Genomic DNA, 25153 nt, shown 5'->3' on the forward strand with positions numbered 1-25153 from the left:
TAATTCAAAATATTGGGTGGTAGGAAAGAACGTGCAAGCCATTTAAGAAATGTTCTCAGAGTTTTTTCTGAAACTTCACAGGAAATCTTGAGAATGTCTTTTTTGTCTGCCAAGTTGTGCATATTTTTAGAGAATACTAAGTTTTAACCATCTCTAAATCATAGCGCTCTACTGAGCCACAGGATTTAAAACTTTGAAGTTTTAAAAGTGATTTAAAAACAGTACATTTATCTAAGAAATATTAGATGGTAGTATTTATCCCACGATTGCTTAGCTTTGTTCTTTTTCAAATAAAAAGCCCCCCAAAGTATCCAAGCGAAACTCAAATCAAGGTTAGGGTAAAATTCAGATTATGCATTATTGGTTCTGAGGGAGAAATTTCTGACAGTGGTGTTGAAGTTGTCACCAAAACAAGCATTAATAAATTCCAAGGTAATGGTATGCTTAAAAGAAATGCTTATTTATCAAGGGAAGAAACGCACTGTTAATGCATATGACCGAGGTTAATTTTGACCACTGATGACTCCAAGAGGCAGAAATATATGAAAAAGCCCATTTAATAAAACCCAAACAACCAAAACGTTTCTTAATGCTCCATAAAATTCAAGACCTAGTAGAAGAATTCAGTTGTGCAGAAAAGGTCAGAATGCTCAGCTGGTGTGGTAATTCAATTTTCTAATGACTTCCGTGCAGGATTATAAAGCGTGTTCCTGTCCTGGGGGAAACATGAAGGAAGAGAAGGGAGATGGCTTGTCTGCTGCAATGCTTGCTTTCTGAATTTGAGAGAGTTTTTCCTTCTTCTTTCTCGTAATTGATTTCCTCCATGTCCCTTGAAATCCTTCCCTCTCTAACCCAGTCTCTGGAGGATGCGCGGCTAGATAAAATTAGTCTAATGCTCTATGGTTAGGGCGAGTGACTCTGCAGTTCCACAGAACAAGAACTAGCATTATCAAGCAGCCTCTTTTTTCTTAATGTGCTTTTCAAATTGGCAGCATAACAAACTTTTCTTTGTCCTCCACTTCTTATCTCCTGTGTGTCTGAGAATGTAGGTTATTATTTGGAACTCTCTCATAAAGGGAGTCAGGAGGGAGAAGCAAGTGAAAGGTCTATAGACAAAAACGTGCCTGATTTGCTTTTATTCTGTCAATCCTTTTTCCAAAAGTTGGTCTCATCCTCCTACCTCTTATTTTCTAACTACTGCTTGACTTTTTTTGTCTGTTGAATGAGCATTAAAAAAAGCAGAAGTGTGTTCACACTGTGTACTTAAAGTAGCCTCAGAAATAAACATGCCTTTGTCCCAAGTCAGGTTAGCGTATGAAGTCATTCATAGCAAGAACTGCTGCTTTAAAGTCGTAAAAAGACCGTGTAGGTCCAGTAGAGCTACCTCCCAGCCTGCATGAAATGAAGGAAGGAACCTTAGGTCCAGTTACAAGTTAGATTTATGCCATTAATATTGCAAATAATTAACAACACTTAAGTTATAGTGGTATTTTTAGCTCCAAGCGTGTTAAAGATTTTGTCAAAATCCAAAAATCTCAAGACTCTTTTTAAAATAACACTATTTAACTAGTTACATTTTAGGTGATTTTAAATACTCGTCAGCCTTTGAGTACGGCATGCAATCTTCAGCCTTCCTGCTCCCGCCCCTCAACTGAAAGAATATAGATATCGTGAAACGAAAGGGAAGACAACATACACTGCCCAGAGAAACATCTTCGGCATCAAAAAGGCGTTGCTGTCAGAGATCTTGAAGGACTGTTCCGGTTTAATATTTTTATAAATAGCGTCAAAACCAAAGCTAAGGAAAAGAAGATGGAAATTGCTGACAGCATAAAAGTAGGGAGTGCCAACCATACAGAGAACTGCATCATTGTATAGGAAAGGTGGTTGATGCTCATTTCTGTGCTACTAAAGTAGAATGAAAACGTGTAAATCACTGGGCCAAATCAGGTACTGAGGAAAGGAATTTGTCTCGCTCTAGCTGCCTATAGTTAGGCATCTAATCAAAGATAATTGTCTAGGCTCCTTTTGCAGTCAATGTAAAGGCATTCCAGAAGATAAACAACTCCTCTTACCCTGTGCACCTCAGAGGATCCAAAGAGGGGTTCCCAGAGCTTTCTGTCTCTCTCCATGGAGTACACAACAGGCATAGAAACCTTGATTAGAGTACACCAGCGAGGAACGCCGGCTTTGTCTCTTGCTCAGTTACAGGCCAACAGTGAATGAAAATCTGAAATGCTTATGGAAAAATCGAGGAAAACCCTGACGTACAACTTGTGATGGAGCCTCTACTGAGGCTCTGATAAAACCTCTTCTGTTCATGGCATCTACAAGGAAGATGAATATAGATATGAAAAAGTCCAGGACAAGGCTGTCTATTGCAACACAAGCATGGAGAGATGGGGAGGCTAAAAGAGCCCTGTCTCATTTAGCACAGCCTGAACAAGACTGGGAAGAGATATGATTACCTTTTAAAAAACAAAATTTGCTTATAGGTAGGGAAAAGAAAGAAGTTAAAGAAGGATGCTGGCATAGGAGCAAAGGTTTTTAATTTGGCTACGGTGCATCTAGGCCAGGCACTACAGTGAGTGAGGAAGAAGGTGAGTTTCTAGACAGCCTCCCGAGGGGAGTTGTCTGGAAGCTTAATTAATTGTGTGATGACTTTGTGGTGGTTTTAAACTAAGTTTATCAGAGTTCAAGCAATTTGTATGTTGATTGGCTGCCTGTGGTTACCCCCACGTTGTATTTGATAGTGGTTCTCAAATTTACTGAGCGATGTGCACCAAACCCATCCAAATTGCAGAGCTCGGGTCACGCTGTTTGCATTCACAGTGGTGTCTCAGACCTGCGGCACCTCGCCCGTACTCAGGTTCTGCATATACTAGCCATACGTGCTCGTTACGTACAGAGATTTGTAAGAGGTATGTGTTTGTGCCTGCAGTTATACAGATGTAACGGAACATGGAACAGCCTGACCAGAAGAGTATTAGCAGCCACAGAAGATCAGATCAGACAAATGCCAGAAAATGTTATTCAGAAGATCAATTAGTGTGGAGGCAGTTAACACCTCTGTAACCTGCAGTTTTAGTTCTGCACTAACGCTCCCAGGGGTTGAGCTTCTGCACTAACAGGGAGTCCAGTCAATTCCAGTAGGGTTCCTGGCTTTCACAGTGGGTGGACTTCACACTGCAGCTATAGTCTACTCTTTCTCACCCTTCAGGGTCTTTTTCCTTTTAAATGAGCTAAGAGTCATTTATCGATTCAATATTTTGGAAAGCATATAATGGTAATGCATGATTCCAGTTCTTGACTGTTTTTAGCCAATCCACTTCTGCTAGTTTTATGAGAGAGAGAAATACTTCAGGACATTTTAAAATGCTCTTTCCATACCAGAGCTATTCTCTTAACCTTCACTACAATCTAAAGGATAGTTTGACATGGCTATCTCAGTGATTCCAGTTCTGCTGGGCCGGGCAGCAGCAGCATGCCACTTCCATATCTGAGAAGCAGGCAGTTTATGTTGGCATAACCTATCGCTGCCAAGGAAGGGGGCAGAGCCATCTCGTAAGCACACATTCCTGTCCCCATCACAGGAACAAATATTGAGTTGGCACAGATATTTGTATAGCCACACAGTGAATCAGACCAGGGAACTGAACTGGTTTCAAATGAACATTCTGGGGTGTATTTTGGCCCAATTTTAACTTGGACCAGTTCTCCAGTTTTGTTCATCCTGTGGCTGTGTGGATACTTGTGCCAACAGAGAGGAAAAAGGAAATGGTGGCCTGGCAATGGCAGAGTGAGGCCACAAGTGATGGCTTATGCCAGGACTAATGACATCCTTCTTATGAGCCAAGATCTTTTTGTCTAAAATGCAACAAACCTCCATGCAGCCTCCAAATGCACCACTAGCCCTATGAGAAACAGGTGGCATTAGCTCCGCTTCTCCTTCCTGTGAAGAACTTGCTTCAGTTCCTGTCTTTCAGCATCTCATACAGCTGTGCCCATCTTGCAGCAGGTTAACTGGTCCAGGGCAACCAGTTGTATTTTTTTTCTTCAGTGAAATCTGGTGTTTCTCATCAGTATTGTCATAACTCCAGAAGCCAAGAGATTTTTAAAGTCAGGTGCGCTAGGAGACGCCCAATAATACTGCAAGGGTTTCTCTCTGTCTTTCTGATACCAGCCTAGTTGTTGCTACATGACAGATACAGTACCCAAATATCCTTTTCTGATCCTTTCTCACACATATTTATTCTTGTGTGTTTTTGGACTTTCTGAATTCCAGAAATGTGCCATAAAATAGTCCCTAAAAATCAAGTATCAGAGAGCAGTCCTTCTCTCTTCAAGCTCAAGTTTGTGGGGTGTTTTTAATTGTTTTTTCATCTTTCTTGAGTTAAGACAGATGAAGGCAAGAAGTGAGTCACACATTTGAAGAGAAGGTCTGAGGAATAGGAAGTGAGAGGAGATAAGGAGAGAACTCAGGAATTAAGGAAGGGAGAAAAGAAGATGTTTTAAATGTTAAGAACACAGTAAAATCATGATGATAAATAAAGCAGTTTTCAGTCCCCAAGATGTACAACAGCAAAGCTCTGCTGTGCCTCTTGAAATGCTCCTTGATGGCCTTGCTTGTGTGCGGTTTCTAGGCAGCCCACCCAGAGAAAGCTGCCCTTGAAAAGCTCTTTGGAAGATTTAAACAGTCTGATATTGTCTGATGTGTGCAGCCCAGGGCATGTGGATGTTTTCAAAGTAGCTCTAAAAAATCAAGTTTTATTGCTTCATGATGTCACAAATCTTAAGAGTAGATGCTAACATGGAAATTTGCTAGTACTATTCACACATCCTTCTCAGTTTCTGGTGTTAGGAAATCCTGATGCCAATTTCTTTAGCTTTACAATATAAAGTAGATGGAAGATGAGTAATACTGGTTTTAGTTTGTTAGCAGTAAAATGGGACCTTGGGCTATGTTGTTCTGGGTGAATTACGAAAACATTATGTGGTTTTGTAAATATCAGGTGGAACTAACTTTTTTTGAAGGTTAAAATGATTTTGCATGATTTTTTTCGGTTTCATACTTCTTGTGTAGCTGTATTAGAGACAAAAATAGGGGGTGTATCATAACACTTCGGATTTTTTTTTTTTTGGTCTGTTTCTTCAGCTTTTATTTCAAAAATAGACAGGGAGAGCTGTGCCTGTAATCTGGAGTTAAGTACTGTTGTTACAGTAATTTAAAGCAGTCCTTCAAGACTTGTTCAAGAAGAAATATAAGTCCAACAAGAAGGAAGCTGATGCTAAAGATTTCAAGAGTGACTACTGATTTTCTTTTATTTATGAATCTCACTTTTGCGGTGTCTCATATGGGGTAGGTGTTCGTACAACCTTAAGCCTGATTTTCAGTGACTTTTAAGTGTGTAATATATTTTTCAAAATATCTCATGTGTCATTTGCCCTGCTAGATGTAATGCCTGCCAAGGTAAATTTGCATGTCCCATCGGTTTATTCTTTTTTTGACATTACTCACAGTTAATCTGTTTCTGTAAACAAAACGAGCCAATATGTGCCAGGCTTGAACTTGAAATTTTGGCTGTGAGCACGTAATAATGATCATTGTGTTTACTCTGACAGAGTTCTCATGCAGTGATGGAGTGCTCCAGCCCCATTTTACAGAAGGAGATTTGAAACACAGACGTGACTAAACTGCAGTGCAGGTGCAAACCTTTAGGGTCCGGAGTTTACACACTCGCTTGTCAAAATCAGGAACCTCCCTGGAATGCACTCTGGCTCCTTCCTAGCTAAAAATACCTGGAATTTCTTCACTGGGGACATGAGGTGCCAGTAGGAAAGAATAAGAGAAAAACAGTGCAATCCATGCCCCCATTCTAATAGAGGATCCAGGATGTTGCTGGGTTTTGTACATGCCCTGGAGCTAGACATAGCCAGAGAGCTTAAGGTTCTTCAAAGTCATACGGAATAGTCTCAGATACAGGAGGATATTAATTGAGGTCACTCAGCTCAACTAAATATGATGGGTTTTGACTACTTAGTTTACTTTTGTACCTTGTTGTGTAGTTTTCTTAGCTAATCAAAGGGGAAAATTTGCTTAAAATTGGTACTTTCCTGCATAAAAGTTTGCAAGCCCCATTTCTACGCTTGTCTCTCTCTTAGGATTTCAACAGCAAACACTGGTCTGGCTGTTCTTCTTACTGCAGTGTCAGTTTGGTTTGTTGATAATTATTAAAAGTAAAACCAGGGGTTTCAGTAACTCTTCCATGCAGTATTTCTCCGTGCTCCATGCACTATATTCTCTGTTAGGCATATAATGTCTTTCAGAACCTATCAAGGTAAATTTGGCTGTTAGCAGATTTCTAATGAATGCGTTCCTTTTTAGTATTGTTTATGGCTAGTCTGAATAAACAGTAAACATATGCTGTGCATAATGAAATTCTTCCGTCTGATTTTGTATTGTGTAGTGTATAAATATTCATGTGATAAGACTGTTCATACTTCAGTAACCAAGTAGCATCCTTCTTTCTAGAAAACATCTAGTCCATTATAGGATTATAGTATGATTTTCTGCTTAATATCCAAAGGCAAGAAAGCAGAATGGTATCTTCAGCAATATCCTTCAACCATGTTGGAGTAGAAGCTTTTGTAATATAAAGGAGATTGGGTTTTTGGGTTCTTTGCCTTATACTTTTGTCTAAGCTACCAAAATCCAGCAAGACCAGTAAAAAGGATCATCCAAGAAAATAAAACTCTCAGTGAAATCACTAAAAAGAAAAAAAGAAAACTGAAGCTGCCGCTGTTCCTGGCCCATTTGCAATGCAGATTGCTAGACAATCTGATCTCCATCCTAGAAGCAGTCCACAGCCAACTGACACGTATGTGGCCAGTGATGCTGTTGCACGTTCGTGTGAGTCTATAAGTTGCAAAGCACATATGGGAGCAGTCAATACAGCAGTTGTGACATTTGCCAATCTGATGTTCAAGCACTAACACAAGATGCTTTTGTGAGAGTTAAAGCATCTGTCATCTGCTGAAAACTCAATCAAATCTTGTTATCTTGTCCTGGAGCTATTATTTCTGCGGCAGTCACTATTCTCCCTGCACAAATAAGAACAAGCCATATGTCCTTACAGTGCTCCCCATTTGACACCTCTGAAAGTAAGACCACTCTATCATCAGGTGACCAACGGGTGTTGAGGAGGGATGGAAGAAGTAGATTTTTAAGCAAGTGAAGGAAGGAGACCTCTTCTGCACCAGTACGACACGTACAGAGAAGGTTCGCCCTCTCAGTGCCACTAAGTAAAATTTTTTAATCTAATCTGCTGAAGTAGTCTATTAGAGAGAAAAGTATAGAAGACTTTCTATCTGAGATACTTGTATCCCTGCAAAATATCAGTTTCAAATCTACCAAGAACTTACTTTAATGCCTAGTTTTAAGAACATTTGAAGCTGTTGAATGGAATCCACTAATTGGAATATCACCATATTGAGCAAAACCGGTCTTTTCAAAGCAAGTCATTCTCTCCTGTGATTGCTGCGCTTGTATTTATACTAGTCACCTTTCATATGATTGCCAGTGTGTTGGTTAATGCTTTTAGCAATTAAGGAATTACATATATGTGGGTATAAGAGGTACTCTGCCTTTGCCCGGAGTCCTGAGGCCTTAAGACTACAAGTGCAAATTAAACAGTTACTGTAGGCGTGTTATGTTGCTCTTTGGAGTAGAGGAGACTGTAGTTGAGGAGTCTGCGTCCTGCCAGTTCATCAGATGCAGTTAGACAAGATGTATGACTGTTTTCGTATTCCTTCTCAGCAGTGATTTCAATTTGCAAAACGGCTGAAGGGGCCTGCACCTCCATTGGAAACTTGTCATAGTTTATATATGGAAAAGACTGAACTTGTGATAAACAGGAGCAGGAGGAGGTGAGAGAAGGGACAATAAGCACTTTCTTTCCTGCCTATTCCCTTACGTTCCCATCCAGCCAACACTGCTGATCACTTATTGCTGCTGGTGAGAAGACTGTCTGAGGTGGCAAGTCACTGCCTGTATTCCCCAGTGCTGGCAGGGCAGCACACTTTCTTTTTTTTTGAGAGAGAGAGAAAACTCCACTCAATTAAGTGGTGTGCTAAATTGGACAAGGTATTTAACTAGGCATGGCAGCTAGAAAGGCTGGGACCCACACTGGTACACTGGTCTAATGAGATCAAAGCCTGTCATTTCTTTGGGCAAAGCCCATCATGTTTTTTTTTAAAGAAACATCAATAAGAAAAATAACCACCTCATTTGTTCATCGAGGAAACAAAAGCTATATGGAAATTTGTCTAGCATTCAAGATCAGGAAATCGCAATTACTGAGAGAGTCATGTACCATCTAATCACCTGGGGGAAAGTGTTGTTCCTTATTCTGCTCATTGATGTCTCTTGGAAACATCTGCTCTTGCTCCTGATTTTCTTTAATGAGACCATAAATGGTACTGTGTAATTCACCTTTTCTGTAGCACTGTCTCTTGGGCCTCTATTGTGGGAGTCTCATTTTCCTTTTCTCTGCATGCCGTGTTCTGCTAATCTTATTTGTTCTGTCTACACTGTCTGTGCCTCTGATGCTTTCTTACTTCTCTCTGGAATTTTTTCTGGTTTTCTGATAAACTTATTGAGGAAGGATAGGTAATACTGATTGTATTTGTATTTGCAAGGAAGATACTATCAACTGGTGCGTTTTTACTTTTCCAGTGATCACTAAATTTGCTCAAGTAGAAAAGTCATTTTGGGTTTGCTCATGAATTGTTGATTCATATAAAAACATTAGAAGGTCCATCCTAGAAATAGGGCCTGATGTGCTCTGTAATACAGTAATACAAAATTTCTTTCAGCGATTTTATCATCTAGTCTGTGGTTTGCGGTAGATATCTTGGACTTGTGTGTTCTTTTGTGCAAACAATTAGCTCCAGTTATTTTTGTTTCTTTAGAAATTGGTGAGTCATTGATAATGGCGTCCTTCTCGCTTGTGGTCTGTGCAGGCTCCTTCACTGCCCCATGTGAATTTCCTAAGTCTGGCTCCTTCAGTCTGTTACTACTGTTGACACGGTCTGTCTGTACACATCTGTGAGGAGAGGACCTGTGGCCTTCATTAGATATCAATTGGGAATTCTCCATTTGTCTTTTAAAAATTGTAACCTGGGCTGTGGAATATCTAATTTCAAGTGGTTTCTGTTGGAGAGTTTGTCTTGAATCCTGGTTTTGTGTGCTTTTTCTGTTGCCTTTTTTTTTTTTTTTAAGCCTCTTTCCAGTCAAAGTAAACTTTATTTTGCTATTAAGCTCACTGGGAGGAGGAACAGCCATGGTCTTGTATTTATTTATTTTGCATTACAGTAAATATGATTCTAATTTTAAAAAGTATACTCTGTATTCTAAATTTGTATTTTGAAATATTACTCCTCAATGCCAATGCGTCATATGCCCCTTCCACCAGTTTTGTTGCTTATTCCTGTCTTCAACAGAGACATTTGGTGGATTTCTTTTTCCATTGAGTTCCTCAGCAGTTCAGATTGCTCAGAGGGGAGCTGATGAATAATTTACAGCCAGGAATTTCTAAGTGCAATGAATTTTTTACGTTGTAGGTTGAACTGACCGTTGTATGTTTATAAATATAACAGAAGTTCCAATTGAATCTAACTTATTTTTTTGGCTTGCACCTTCTTATTAGATTTATTGGGGAAAGTGGATATTGTCTGACTAAATGTAAGTTTGAGTGAATGTTTTTGAAGCCTCTTCTCATTTGTTTTTCTGAAGCAAAGTTAAGTTCCATGTCTTGAAGCATACCACGTCAACAGAACTGTAGTAGAATTTGCTCCTCAGATATCTATCCCCATGCTTTAGTTTTATATGCTTACGTATTTTATTTCTGTATTTGCACTCTCTTTTTTTTTTTTTAGGTACATTTCTGCAACTCAGTTGCTTTTGCTTTTTATAGTTGGAAGGTACACTCAGCAGTACCTCTGTTGCTCTGCTTCCCAATAGGTGAAGAGCAGTGTCCTGGCACTGATGGTTGGTTGGTTGTCTGTCTCTATTTAATCCCTAATTACCTGGTTGAAAGAGGAGTGAGAAAGCCAAGAGATCATGGCTGTGCCTCGGCAGGGATGCAGGAGACTTACCCCCTAGCCTGGGCATACTGTTCATGTTGCAGTCTAACCTTTAGCATCAAAGGGTAGCTTTTGCTCTGATGTTTACAATAAATTGCCAATACGTTGTAACTGATTTATTACTTTGGGGAGGAGGGGGGGAGCAAGGTAAGGAACAAAATTCTGACTGTAATTACTGTACTGGATAGTTAGCTATTAAGTCATAGCCTGCGTAGTCTTCTTGGAAGTTTATCACGGAGCAGGTATGTTTAACGGTGATTGCATGTCCTTGTATGTGAAAGCACTACATGCATAATGGGCTGGGAAGGCTGTGATAAATCTACCAGTAGCAGTAGTAACAGGCACTCCTACACTGCTTATTATTATGTCGAGCGGGGTATGCACCCGCTGTGTATTCAAATCTGGGAAACTAGCACCGTCTCTGCGTTAATGGAGATGTCAGTGTCCAGGTGGGGTTCTGTTGTATCTGTGATGGGAAGGGTTCAGGGAGCCACCCTGAACTTGTCTGACTGCTATGTAAAGTTCAAGTGGTTTACACAGGTAGGAATGCGTGTGGCTGCCAGAAGCCTTTGTCAGCAGGAAGAAGCCTGGCCTGGCTGGTGTCAGGGCACCTCTCTGCAGCAGCCCTGCGGTGTGGGAGGGAAGGCAGGAGGGAGGTCAGATCGTCAGGTGAGCACCTGGTGCCTTTCTGCCACTTAAGATTTTACTGCTGCAAGGTCCTGAGGAGACACGGAACTTGACTAGATAGGCTGCATCAGCAAATAATTTTGGCGTTGCCAGTTGTACCAACCAAATTGCTTTTAACCTGCGTATTCTTTTGCTTGTGGAAAAGGTTTTTGTTGTAACTTACAGATACCTTTGCTGGGTCAGTTGCCTCCGCTCCAGGATCTTTAGCCAGGAACCAACACAACTGTAGTGGCAAAGGGCTCCTAGGCGTGACATGGCTTACACCAGGGCAACACCTTGAAAGAAACCCCAGAAGATATACTTTTGTTGCAAAACAAGAGATTTAGAGAAGTGATCAGAAGGAGGCACTGAGAAAAGAACGGGATAAAGCAGACTGCCACTCTGCTACAGTTACGTTAGGATGGGGGAGACAGCAGTGGTCCAGGCACAGAGGAGTCAGAGGCTGTAGGAGTTTAGAGTCCAGCACTAATGGTAGCCTTTCCAATCTGACCTCCTTTTAAATGAAACCATAAATGCCAAAATATTCTTTTTTTTTTCTCTTTTTTCTTTTTTTTATGCTTTTCCAGGTACGTGTAGATTGTGCTGAGCTTTAGATAGAATAGAGGGACAGAGAACCTGTGAACAAAGCAGGTCGTGACAGGTATGACCAGCCAACACTGTTCACGGCAGAGTCCAGACATACAATTAAATCAAAATGCTTTAATGTCTCTCTTTTAGAGCAGATTGACTGGAGTGGTATTGTCGTTTAACCTCCAAGAGTCTTCTCAGGCCGTAGTGGTGTCAGCTCTCTCTGGGCTTATTTATCTGAGTCATTAATAAGTCATCAGAGTCATTCACTTTCCATATGAGGTTATGGGAGAAAGGCATGTCTGGGTGCTCCTTGGTAGTCAGAAAGGAAAAGCTGCCAAGGACAAGGAGCCCGAGCTGCGGGCGGCAGGCAGAAAAAGCTTTTCAGTCTCTGGATCACACTGAGATTCATTAGTTTTTGAAGAAAAGCTGAAAAATGCGATTATGTTGGGGGCGTGGGGGGGGCAGCTGTAAGTCTGCATGCTTCCAGTATAGTGAGCAGCTCAAAATTACAGCCTGTAAATAGACGTACATATTTAACCTCTTATAGAAGGGCTGTAGCTCCCTGCTGTAGTACAGTAAGAATAGTAATACTTACCATTTAGATTGTGCTTTCTATTTTCAGAACTGTGCCAGCGTTGGGTGTTTTAACGTAAAGCGGGCGGATAATCTGTGAACAGGATTTTTAGCTTTTTGATTGCGGGGCCGGGGGGGAGGGGGGCAATGTTATTTTGCATAGTCCTCAGAATAAAAGGAGGTTCAGATCCTTCTGCTCCGGCAGAGGGTTCATGGCGTCTTTCAGCCTTCTCCCAGGAGAGACTCTCGTGCGGGAGCTGATTTCTTCTCGGATCTGACCACCGTAGCCCTCGGTAATTATAGCAGCGTTGAAATTCCGAGCTAAAAACAGAAGTGCAGCGTGTGCCTATTCCCCATGTGATTCGGCAAGCAGGAAATTGAAAGAGCCTGACTTGAGAAGGGAGAGGGGAGCGCAAAGCAATAGCCACATCTAATATTTATCTCCAACCTGCTCCGCCTGGGACGCAGGAGCTGTCATCTGCCGGAGGTGATTATGCATGCAGCCAGAGCAGAGCCTGATTGGGTGTAGTAGGACCGAAGGCGAGGGGGAGAGGGAGCGGAGAGAGAGTTCGGCTCGCCGCACCGAAATGTAAACACTGGAAAGCGAGAGGGAGTAGGACGCCTTTATGCTCCCAACTGCGAGCAGCAGGCTCCTGCGGCTCCAGCGACGTACCCCTTGCACATCTAAGCTGTGCCCGGCTGGATGAGCAGAAGCAGAGACTCCGGAGGATCTCCTGCCTGTGGATATAAATAGGGGGCAATCGGGATGCGCTAGCTTTCTCCGGTGGCGCCGCAGCTCCTTCGTGCTCCGCGCCGCGGCTGGGACGGGGCAATGGACATGAACATGAAGAAGTTCACAGTGCGTCGGTTCTTCTCGGTCTATCTCCGCAAGAAGTCTCGGTCAAAGAGCTCGAGCCTAAGTAGATTTGAGGTAAAATTCGCCTTAACTTTGCTAAAGGTAGCAAATACCGTTAGGTGCTGGTAACAGAGATATAAGAGAATGCCTGCGCTTACTAACATGATAAATAGTTAAAGGTGATCGTTCCCCAGAGGTGGGGATGTTCGCACCTGATGTTCTTTGTTTCAGTGTAATTCGGTGCTTTTTCTCGTTAGTATTCAATACATTGCATAATATATTTAGTGTGTTGCTAAGGATCCTTTTATCAGCCTGGCAGGGGAGGAGGAAGCTGGTTCAGGACACCATGAAGTTGTAGGAAATAATTACGGATCCACTTAAATTAGCACAAATGGCACCATACTTTGCAGTAGCCTCATATTTTAGTCTTCCTCCACTGTGTGCATATCATTCTCCTCAGTGCCGGATTTCCAAATAATTAATCAATTTGCTAGTGCCTTTTACAGATATGGTATGTTAGATCGGGATTTTCTTGCTTGTTTGTGTGTAGGTTCTCCTGCTTGCACAGATTTTTGCATTTATTGTCTCTCCCATGCATCCTTTTATTTTTTATTTTGTTTTTTTTTTGTAAGGTGAAGTTGTTCTCCAGGAGCGGGGACAATGTCAAATTAAACCTACAACGATTTAGCAGTGTGGGGAGATGAGGGCAGTTCGAGTCAGAGGTATTAGCAGATAGGAATGTGTGAATGGGGTAGAACCAGGATTTCTGCCTCCCTTCCTCGAACCATTGTTCTTCAGCCCTATATTTGGAGCTGTGAATAGTCGGCAGGATGTGAGATCAATTGAATAGAGATGTCAGTTATATTTATGTTGTTCACTTCATCATTGCAGATGATCTGCAACCTCTGCATTAAAATAGAGGTAGGATGGGGCCTGATTCTCCTCTGCCTCGCATTTGTTTTATGCTGGTGTACTTCAATTGACCTCCGAGGAGTTACTCTGATTTGCACCGGTATTCCCAAGGGGAGGATTAGTCTTATGCTGTGCGAATACATTTTAAAACGTTATTCCCTTAGTGTCCTATTTAAAGTACCAGGTAATTGTTTGAACATAAAGTTCTTCATGTGTCATTGCTTAAACAGGACATGCAGAAAAGCAGAGGTTTTGGCCAGTGTTTTTTGTTGGGTTTTTCTTTCTTAACTCTTTAAGCTTTCTTGAAAAACGATCGTGTAAGGTACCTAGTTCTATTTCACTCACCAAATAGTCGTGCTATGCATTTAAAACAAACTAATAAATGAAAGTTGTTAAAGCTTCCTCCATGCACCAGTCTTGTCCCTCTTGGACTGAGGGGAGAGGAGGGGAATCCTTCCTTTCCCCGTTGTGAGTCCAGAATTGCAAAGGCTAATCTGAAATAGATGTTGCTTGTAACACATTCTAAATTCACTAATCTCGTGCTCCACCAGAGCCAGCAGAAAGTAGACCTGGAGTCACTGAGTTACATGAAGGAGTTCTGAGACAGACGAGTGTCTTCACAGGCTGCCAGAGTCAGGGCACGACATTAGGAGGGGAGGGGACGTTGAGACAGCAGAGCCCCACTGCACCTCGTAACTATTCATTTGACAGTGCCATAGTTTGGGAGAAACAGATTCCACCACACTAATTATTTAACCTACTGGGTAATCTAGGGTGAACGACCACTACAATTCAGCATTTGTAACAGGCCAGACCCTTGCTTCATTTAAAAAAAAAAAAGTCTTCACAATCCCATTGATCATCCATATTACATTAGATTTACTGGACTTTTTCAATATCTATGAAATTGTTTTCCCTTATGTGAGTTCTCTTGTAATGATTTTTTTTTTCTTCTGATTTTAAATAATTTGCTTCAAGAAGCAGCCTGATACATATCCTATCGCACATGTAAGTTCAGAGCATTTCGTCCACTTCCTTCCTCTCTTACTTGACTTGGCAGTAATGACCAACTTTATGCAAAATGACTCAGTATTATAATGCAACAGGGAATAGGGGTTGTTCCAACTAGGAAGAAAAAATGATTCATAAAATCTGTTCTGCTGTTTAAGTGTGAAAATCATCAGAGACATTCCTGCTTAGAGGGGGAAAAACCAAACATGAACATTAAACCCCCCTCTTTGATTTCCATCCCTGAGTGCTTCTGTATAAATTTGTAATTGCAGGCTAATGAGCAGTTGTCAGCCAAACAGAAAGTGCAGGGAAGCCTGTTGGTAGTTGGATTTTTAGAAGTCAGAATATTCTTCATCCTAATAGGTAGATATTTTTGAAGAGGCAGTAAAAAGGCACAGCTTATTACATCACGGAATGAGTAAAAGTAAAATAAAGGGAAAAAATCTGGAGAAAACACATGTGGCATTGCTTTGCTTAGTGTGCATTAGCTAATGTACCTGGCAGAAATTATGTGTTGCTAGGTGTCATCTGAAATTTGGAAGGGGATTGTTGTTCCTAGTTTGTGTGGGATTTTTGTTGTGGTGTTCTTTTGGCCAGGCAGAAAGAGGGTTTTAAGGGTTTTAGATAGATACTCCTGGATTCAAGACTTTGATATCTTTAAAATACCGCTATTAGAGTAGATTAAAATAATGTAAGTTATTATTCTCATATGATTGATTACTTTTTCTACTGTGGTATTCTGCTACACTTTAAATTCCCTTGCAGTGAGCTTCATAACTTACAGAGCAGGGATACAGATGCAGAAAATGACTTAGCAAATCACAGCTTGTAACTTGACCTTTACTTAATCGTTTCATGTGCCAATATCATTGCTATATCTGAGACAACAAGATCATTGCCTTATGTAGATAGGTAGGTTTCACACTTTGTCCTGCTAAAGGAGGCAGAGCGCACTCTGTAAATGAGATATTACGCAAGTTTTGTTTCATCTTGCCTAAAATATGTGCCCTTTTTATTATTCTGGGAAAAACCTGGCTGAAATTTGAACTTTTTTGGCTACACTTTAGGGGTTTCAGTTTATATTATTTTTCAGTATGGCCTGCGTTGCCCTTCATTTATAATGTATCTAGTGATGTAATTTTATTAAATGTGCAGAGACAAGTTTTGCCCTTCTGCATGCACACTGAGTTCTTATTGAAGTCAGCTGAAGATCCAGCGAAGTCAATGGGAACTGCATGTGTGCATCTGAGAGAAGGGCTTTGTTTATGGTTCTTGCTGAGTGTTGATGAACATGGATGTGAAACCGTCAGGAGAAAGTACGCATAGTGTGGACCTGCTAAAGACTTTGAGCCCCAGTGGAATGCATCTTATGGCAGTGAGCAATATCCCTTGATTTATAAATCAAAAGTTAAATATGCCATTTTAAATATGCCATTCGAATAAGCTAGGAAAGACGTAAGCACGCAAAGAATTTGATTAGATTTATTCCAGTGATGCAGAAGCATTTCTTGGGTTTTTTTTGAGAAAATGACCAATTAAAACACTTCCGACTTTTGCATTCCTGATGTAATTTTAATTTGTTATTCTTTAGTTCTTTTAATTCTTGTTTTGTCTTACTGGTAGTGGTGAATCCAAATGCCCTTTGGTCTATGTATGGGGCTTAGAGCCTACTAGAGTTCTTGCAAATTAATTCAAAATTAATTTGCAGCCTGGTGCGCCTCGCCGTAGTCAGTTGTGAGAGGCAGGACCTCCTGTGGGTGATTCAAGCCTGAGTCCTCCCTGGGTTCCAGCACTGGCATGTAGGAAATGGAAAGAAGCCTGTGCATTCTGGTAAGGAGTAGTGTGGAAGGACTGGTACTGGCTTTATAATACTTTGTTGTAAGAGACTTTCGGTTCTAATCTTCAGCTCTGATTCTGATTTCCTACAGGCTTAAGTTACGGCAGCCTTAGGAAAGTGGCTGGCAAATGCTGAACTAGACTGCTCCTTTTGCACCGTGGGCTGAGGCAATGCTTCACTTGCAAATGCTTGAGAACTCTTCTATGCTTGTATAAAGAACAATTCTGTTCTTTATCGGTAGTGTGTCCTTTATTCTGGCTTCTCTTTTTTCTTTTTTTTATAGATAATAATTTTGTAGAAAAATATATTCTTTCTGTCAAAGGTTAGAGAGAAAGAGGCAAGCTAAAGAACGGAGATGGGGATTCACAGAATCATAGAATTGTTAGGGTTGGAAGGGACCTTAAAGATCATCTAGTTCCAACCCCCCTGCCATGAGCAGGGACACCTCCCACTAGATCAGCTTGCTCAGAGCCCCGTCCAGCCTGGCCTTAAAAACTTCCAGGGATGGGGCTTCCACCACCTCTCTGGGCAACCTGTTCCAGTGTCTCACCACCCTTATGGTGAAGAACTTCTTCCTAATGTCCAGTCTGAATCGTCCCATCTCTAGTTTTAATCCATTCCCTCTAGTCCTACCATTACCCGACATCCTAAAAAGTCCCTCACCAGCTTTCTTGTAGGCCCCCTTAAGATTCTGGTAGGCCACTATAAGGTCTCCTCGGAGCCTTCTTTTCTTCAGACTGAACAACCCCAATTCCCTCAGTCTGTCCTCATAGGAGAGGTGCTCCAGCCCTCTGATCATCCTCGTGGCCCTTCTCTGGACACGTTCCAGCACATCCATATCTTTCTTGTAGTAGGGGCTCCAGAATCGGATGCAGTACTCCAGGTGGGGTCTCACGAGAGTGGAGTAGAGGGGGAGAATCACCTCCCTCGACCTGCTGGCCACGCTTCTCCTGATGCAGCCCAGGATACGATTGGCTTTCTGGGCTGCTAGTGCACACTGACGGCTCATGTTGAGCCTCTTATCTACCAGCACCCCCAAGTCCTTCAGGGCTGCTCTCAAGCCAGTCACTGCCCAGCCTATATCGGTGCTTGGGATTGCCCCGACCCAGATGGAGGACCTTGCACTTGGATTAGCAGCCCAAGATCAGCTCTGCAAGGTGCAAGTCCTGAGGCAGCTTTAGGTTGTCTTTTTTTCCTTGGCAATGAACATCTTTGTGATGTGTGTTCTTGTTACAGCAGAAGTTACCGACACTATTGTAGTCTGACTTCCCCCAGCTGCAGGCAATACTTTTATGAGGAAATGCTGCAATTCTTGTAGTCTTGCATGGCTCGCTGGGGGGGAGGCAGGGGAGGGAGAGCAGGAGAAGCGTGTAGTCCATCAGATAAGTCACTTGAGGAGCCAGGAAATCCAATTCTCAAGCTCATTTTTTATAACTTGCTGTGTCATTACAGATGGTTCACACCTCTGTGCCCTGCATTCCCTATTTGTAAAATTAAAATGATGGTGATTTTTCAAGTCCTTTGACACAATTCTACCTATTTACATTGGTTTTGCTGGTAAGAGTGCTTACTCACATGTGTAAACATTCATAATAAAGAAATTGCTTTCCCAGCTCCCCAAATACTTCTGACTTTATCCCAAATAAACAGTATCTTGTGCCTCAAGCCTGCTATGTGCTCTTTCCTAAAAACCTCAAATTAACTGCTGAGCTTTAGTAAAGGAAAATTAAGCAGGTAGATGTAGGGATAACTTGGCCACAGAAAAATCAGAGAAAAATAGGGCTGGGAGGGGTCTAAAAAAACCTTAATCTGGACTCCCTTTCCTCCTCCTCAGGCAGCATCTGCTATGTCTAAACTATTCCACCAAACAAAGATGTTTTTCTAACCTCTTCTTAAAGACTTCCAATGGTAAATGCCCATAACCTCCATAGGAGGTGTATTTTACAACATTATCCTTAGTGTCCAAGAGCTTTTGTAATGTTTAACACAAGTTTTTCTTACGGCAATTTGAGCCAGTGTCGTCTTGTCCTGCCCATTGTAATTGTGAAACAAAGATCGTTTCCTTTTCTTTGCTGTGGGATTTTTGTGCATTTGAAAGCTTTTCAGGTCCCCTTTCTCTGTAGAGTGGGAAAAATGGTTTTCCTCCTTCCTGAAAGTTAGGGACTCAGGAGCATGATCCTGTGCCAGTCACAGCAACACTGTCATCAGGGAGAAGCTCTTCCTTTCTTTTGGATGCTAATGGTCTGTCGTAAAAAATTACTTTTATTCCCAAGGACCCTACCCTGTCAAAAACCAATCCAAATTTTCATTTTATGCTCCATTTCCACCACCTAAATGCCTGCATGATGCCTTGATCTGATGGTATTTGGCATCCAGTCCAGAGCCGATGCGACCCTATCCATGGGCTCTGATGTCAGATCAATTCTGACACACATCACACCATTAACCACAGACCCTGGTCACATAGCCAGGGTACACGCATGTTTGGGCATAGAGCCTGATATCCTCATGTAACAGAAGAAGTCTTCGTTTGGTTGCGGGCTGGGTCCTGTCTGATCAGCTGGTGGCCCACGCACATGCATACCTTATGTGACTGGTGGTGACACAGTTGTATGGTGAACATGTGTTTGGTCATGATCACAAACAAATGATGAAACAAATGAAATGGAGAGGCCAATGCCTCTCCCAACTGTATCTGTGGTCCGGGTGATGCCCTCGTTCCCTGTGCCTGGAGCATCTGTGTGGGGGTGTTCAGGAGGACAAGAGCTGAACCTGTTGGCCTGGTTGGGACCTGTGGGCAGCTGAGCTCCTGCCTAGCAGTAATTTGGAGTAACTTGGTTTTATGCAAGTGGAAAACATGTAATTTTATTTTAGGTTTTAGCTGATGACATTATGGTCTGTCTGACTCTGTGGCACAAAAAGTATGTTCTGAGAGGGCTGAGCTCTCCTGCACCTATTTTTGTTATCAGCAGCATTCATTTCATCCACTAGTCTCAGGAGAGGACTCCTTTTGTGTGTGCTTTTTGTATTTATGTCTTCACAGGTAACTGGAAATATGTCTAAAGTAAGACAGAAATCAGAACAAAAGAACTCCTTATGTTTATTTACCAGCTACTCAAGTAGAAATACTTTTCATCCAAATATTTGCTAGTCGGTTCCTTTTGTTCACTTAGCAAGACTTAACCGTCCTAGTTCTGCAATGATTCTGTAAAAGTATTTGCTGTTAAGAATGACTCAAAGTACTGCAGGGAAGCAGCAGTTAGTTCTGCGCTCGGGACACACTCTTTTCTCTGTGTGTGATGCCATCAGCTCTTATAGGGTACACTTTTCCTTCCTGGAGAACAAAGTCTCAGGAAATGGAAAAGAATGAGTGGACCACTGAATCTGCCTTGAAAATAGCTTCCTGGCTGAGCATGTGTAAGGAAGGAAGCAATACATCTATTCGAGGTCCTTGCAGGACAGCTACCATTCGCACACAGGGAAGTGCCATCCAGGCAAACAGTTTGGGATGCAGGTTCCCTCGGTGGGTGCGTGCATGGTGACAGAGTGGCCACAGCATAGCTTTGGAAGACTTTGAAGGGAGCAGCCACCCTTTAGCTGTGAAATCTCTCTCACTACTTTGAAACGTACTGCCAGTTTCAGTATTTCAGCAGAGCTGCTTTTACCATGGGATGTGGAAGAGCCTAGAGCTTTCTTCTAGCTGAGCACCAGTTCAAGGATACTGGCAGTGCAAACCATTGAGAGCGCAGAAGACAAAACTGCAACGTTTCCAATGAGGAAAACATTTTTCTCAAATTGCAGCGATATTATTAGGCATTGTGCACAGGCAAGAAAGGGAGACAGAGGCTGCTAGCGTGCTTTCAAATGATAAGTAATGATAGTAATCGGCTAAATGCCAGATATCTTATGAAACCTAAATAAAAGACCTCATATAAACTCCAGGTGTAATTAAAGGGTGTCACGCCTCTTTCCTGCAGGGCCAAGTTTGGACCTATGCATGACTGGCAGAAGGCAGTAAATGATTCTCTTCAAGATTTGTTGTAATAAACTGAAGACTGTACAAGGGGGAGGGGGAGGGGGGATGAGTGTGCGGTTTCTAAAATTCAACTTTGCCTGTTGTTAAACAACAGAGGCTCCACAGTCCTGCTCGTTCTCAGAAGTACCATCCTCCAGCCAACTTTGTGGTACCCTCTTGTGATGTCCAGCAGGACAATGACAGCTCAGTGCTGCAACACGAGTCTTCTTTAGGGATATCTGAGTGCTGGGTGGCGTCAGTTCCTGCTATACATTATGAGTAAAAAGTTGCGGTGAGCTGAGAGTGATGGTAAACAGGAAAAGAGATTTATTTTTTTTCTCGTTTCGTGTAAACATGTGGAATATGTTTTATGCACATGTACATTCAGGGTCTGGGGTTTTATGCCTTTTTTTTTTTTTTGAAGGTCTGTAGAACTCAACAAGGAGAAAATGGGTGTAATTAGACATTTTTTAATGTTTATATGGAAATTTAGTTTAAAAACTACAGAATTTAGTAGAGGCTGCTGGTTTTACTACAAACAATGAAATAATATGTAAAGCAAAATAAAGAATGACATTTCTGTTCCAGAGGAATATTAGAGGTTGGCCTTAAAAACTACAATGAAAACTTAACTTGGTGCATCTATCACGAACAAGACCGAGCCTTAGACATCTCCATATACAAATTAACGCAAAGATGTATTCCAGACTCAAAACTTTACTGTGTACCTAGGAGAGAGGGACTCCAGTAATTCCGTCAGCTAGCAATGTGTCCCAGGCTGCTGTGGGCCATAAAGAATGAATGAGCTAGGTGATGGTGAGAACAGTTGTAAAATGCTCAGAAATGCTTGAAAAAGCTCAAAACTATTGGTTTGGATGATCTGTGTATTGGGTAACGTGCTTTGGGGTTGAGCCTTTTTTGGGGTGGTAACGCTCTGGAGAAATAGGGTGTGTTCCTGGCATTTGTCAAGCCTGACCTTCCCACAAGTCTGTACTTTGGTCCCATGTTCTGATGGAGGACTAACTGTGCTATGTAATTTATATGCCAAATGACAAGCACTGATAAATGGTACAAAAGAAAACTCCATAATACTTGCTTATACAAGCAATTTTCCTGACAAATAAGTGAAAGGCTTGGGCGGATATTTTGGTTTTTGGTCAGGGGGAGAGAGTTTATTCTTTTAGTGGAGATTTCTTTGTTGTTTTGCTAGTGAGTAACAAAGAAAATCCTGCAGCAGTTCAACTTTGTCTTCTCCACTTCCATGCTGAGGGCAACTAGTGGACAGGTCCTGTGCCTCTGGCAGATGTCTTTGCCTTGAACTTCTGCATCAGCACATCTCTGCGCCAGTCTTTCCTGTATGAGACGATCTCTGTCTGTGACTGAGAAAATGCCTGGGACAGCAATTAAATGTTGTAGTTGCATTCATTTTAAAGTCATCTATCTAAATATCTTAAACCCTGCTGGATCTGCTGATAGTCTGCACAGTATCTGCTTTATTCCTGTATGATTATGCGTTGCAATTATTACTAAACTATAATCTGAAAGCAAGGCTTTATATTAGGTTATTTCCATGCCACAGTTCAAGACTATTTCATGACACTGAATTTGAATTTTTGATTACTAAATGTGTGCAGATGTTAAATAATACATACCCCAAAAGTTTTTTAGTAACATTTCATTATGTTGAAAAGACTTGAAGCTTTTCCCTGGCAAGTAAAATTGCTATTTTTTCTTCCCAAATGAACTCCTTAATATTTTACTAAATCAGTACTGCCGAGATGTTTTCAAAATGTGAATAGTTTTCATGGGATGGCAATAGAAAGGAATTTTAAAGGGTTGGTGTTTTATGGCTGATTTCAAACACATTGTAGCACCTTAATTTGAGAGAATAAATGCCCCTCTGGAGAAGATGGTCTGTCTGCCCTTGTTTTGCAGATTCTTGTACCCTTGGGAGTTACCTTCTCCTTTGTATGTGGCAACCAGTGAAATTAGGCACAAAAGGAGGAAAGGAAAATGTGGTAGTTAATCTTAGCTCCTACTTCTGCATTCTGTCAGCTTCTCTTCAACTTCTCCTTCCAAAGGAGAACCACGTGTTTAGGCTCACTCGAGAAGTGGGTGGAAGTATGTTATGTGAATCCACGCAGAAAAAGCGCTGTGTGGTGTAAAGGCAGGAAAGCCCCCAATAAAGTAGGCATCAGCCTAATTCCTCTCAGTCTCTCCAGCATTGCAAAGTTGTCTGGGTTTATGATGCCTGACGGTTTGAGGCAATAAAACTGCTTCATTTTCATTATTGAAGCCTCCTTTTCCATGGATGATTTTTAGCAATTGTAAAGCAGAAAATAGGTAAGGCTACTAAAGCAGAGGCCGGGTCAAACTTAGCTGAGGGGGAGTGAGGAGAGACTGCTTTCTCCTTTAAAAACTTTTAGTGTTACAGTATCCTTAGTTTGGTGGCTAACTCAACCCTTTATGTCATAAGGATGAGCATTTTTGGAGCATTGGCTCAGGTCTGAAAAAAAGACAGTTCCACATACTATATTAACTGCAAACTGATACAAGAAAAAAAAATCACCAGATTAACAAGGGCTGAAGAGAAACCATAGTTTCCCATGATCTGTAACAGATTTTTTTTTTTTCCCTGTGATTTCAAATTTTTTGCATTTGCAGAATTGAAGAATCCTTACTAAAAGCTTACTTCAAAAGCAACTGCATTTTTTTTCCACATTTTTGTGAAAAAGCAAATCATAGAATCATAGAATGTGTTGGGTTGGAAGGGACCTTTAAAGGTCATCTAGTCCAACCCCCCTGCAGTGAGCAGGGACATCTTCAACTAGATCAGGTTGCTCAGAGCCTCATCAAGCCTGGCCTTGAATGTCTCCAGGGATGGGGCCTCCACCACCTCTCTGGGCAACCTCTTCCAGTGTCTCACCACCCTCATTTTATGGTTCTTTACAGAACTTCTTCCTAATGTCTAATCTAAATGTCACATCATAACACACCAAGCGACAATGCTGGTAAGGATGGTGGGCAGCAGAACTTACTACGCCTGCAGAGTAAGCTTCAGCAGTGCAAATATGACAGCATCCAGATGTTCTTTTCCTGTCTCTACGGTTGTTAATGCCATTGATGCTGTAGCATCCCTTCTTGCACAGCAGAGAAATTCAATCTGTATTTACTTTTCCCTGAAAGGACATGTGCTGAAAAAAAAAGTCTAATGGCATATTTTGCCTAATGGTATGAAATTAATTTCTAAAAGCCTTCTCAACAACAGGGATTTTGTAATCTAGCAAACAAATTTCTCATTTTCCCACAGACTGGAAAACCCATATGGGACGTTAGAAGCAATACCGTTAACGGTTCTGAGGACTGTCACTTCCAAAGCATCCACTACCTATAGTCATTATCTGCCAAAAGATACTCTTTTTATCCCAATTGTCTTTTTAAAAATATTCTCTCCAAACATCAGCATAAAGCTTACATGCCTATTTACTTTTGAAAATGGGTATTCCTCTATAAAAGGGTGTAAGTTACCTATAATCACATTGTTTGCTTAGGAAAAGATAATTATGTGAATGGTGCCAACTACTTGATCTTCTCCTGCTTGGTTTAAAAGTGTTTTCTCCTTCTGTTGCAGGCTTATAAAAGAAGCCATAAAATTCATTTGAGTAATGTTTGTATTGAAAGAAATGCTATAACAGGCAGATGTTTGTGATGTTATGGGAGGAGTTGTTCTTGGACATCTTTCTCTGTATGGAAGTTTTTCCTTGGAGTTGTAAGGAAAGTCTTAAGTTTTTGATTTAATATTTCCATCTTTCTCATAATGCATGTCAAATAAGTGGATTAAAAATGTAATCTTTTCTAATGCAGACAATCTGTCATTTCAAAAACAGGTCTTTTTGAAGCCTTATTTATGAAAAATAGATCAGTCCTTTGCTTCCCCTGTTGACCACTTGTTCTTTTATTGATCGGTTTAGGGGTTTTTTTCTGCCTCTTCTTTTGTGCTCATCTGTTCCTCCTTGTTTTCCACATGCACAACCATGGCAATTATAACCCATCCCCAGGGAAGTGGGGACTTACAAAACGTTTAACATACTGGATACCCCACAGCCAAGAGAAAGTTTGCCCTTTTCCCCTTGCTTTTTAAATCCTTTTACTGGTGTGACATTCATGGGACTGAGACAGAAATAAGAATAGAGCTCACTCCATGGAGTATCACTACGGTCGCAAGCACTCATTTATCTTTCTAGTGATCAGAGAGCTGTCACTGTCTGGGATTTTGTGTCACCTCTTCAGGGAAGCACATCAACTCCCCATTTTCCAGTTACTGAGGAGAAGAAATTAAGTTGTTCTGCCCTCCTGGGATGTGATTCTTTACTCTTGTCTTCAGGCTTTTCTTCCCTCTCATAAATAAAGGTTGAGGATTTGAATGTGCTGTGTGCTAGTGTGTTGTAGACTCCCGCAGCTGGACCACAGAAATGCTGAGCTCCGCACACATGGAAACTGCCCTTGAGACCAGGCTCTTGCGTCCTAGTGTCTACTGAAACCCTTACTT

At 41.5% G+C, this 25153-nt stretch overlaps 1 protein-coding gene across 2 annotated transcripts in view; it reads left to right on the forward strand.

The window, feature by feature from the left end:
* RPS6KA2 (ribosomal protein S6 kinase A2) overlaps positions 1–25153 on the forward strand; it is a 309537-nt gene that overhangs the window by 119483 nt on the left and 164901 nt on the right. The window contains exon 1 of one of the 2 annotated variants that reach the window (XM_074580254.1): positions 12333–12904. The exons of the other annotated variant lie outside the window; for it this stretch is intronic. Within the exon in view, the coding sequence (XP_074436355.1) occupies positions 12806–12904 (99 nt within the window). The 5' untranslated portion in view covers positions 12333–12805. Of the gene's footprint in view, positions 1–12332; positions 12905–25153 lie in introns of those variants that run through there. 2 annotated transcript variants of the gene reach the window in all.

This window comes from Larus michahellis, chromosome 3, assembly GCF_964199755.1.
Source record: "Larus michahellis chromosome 3, bLarMic1.1, whole genome shotgun sequence".
Taxonomy (NCBI): Eukaryota; Metazoa; Chordata; class Aves; order Charadriiformes; family Laridae; genus Larus; species Larus michahellis.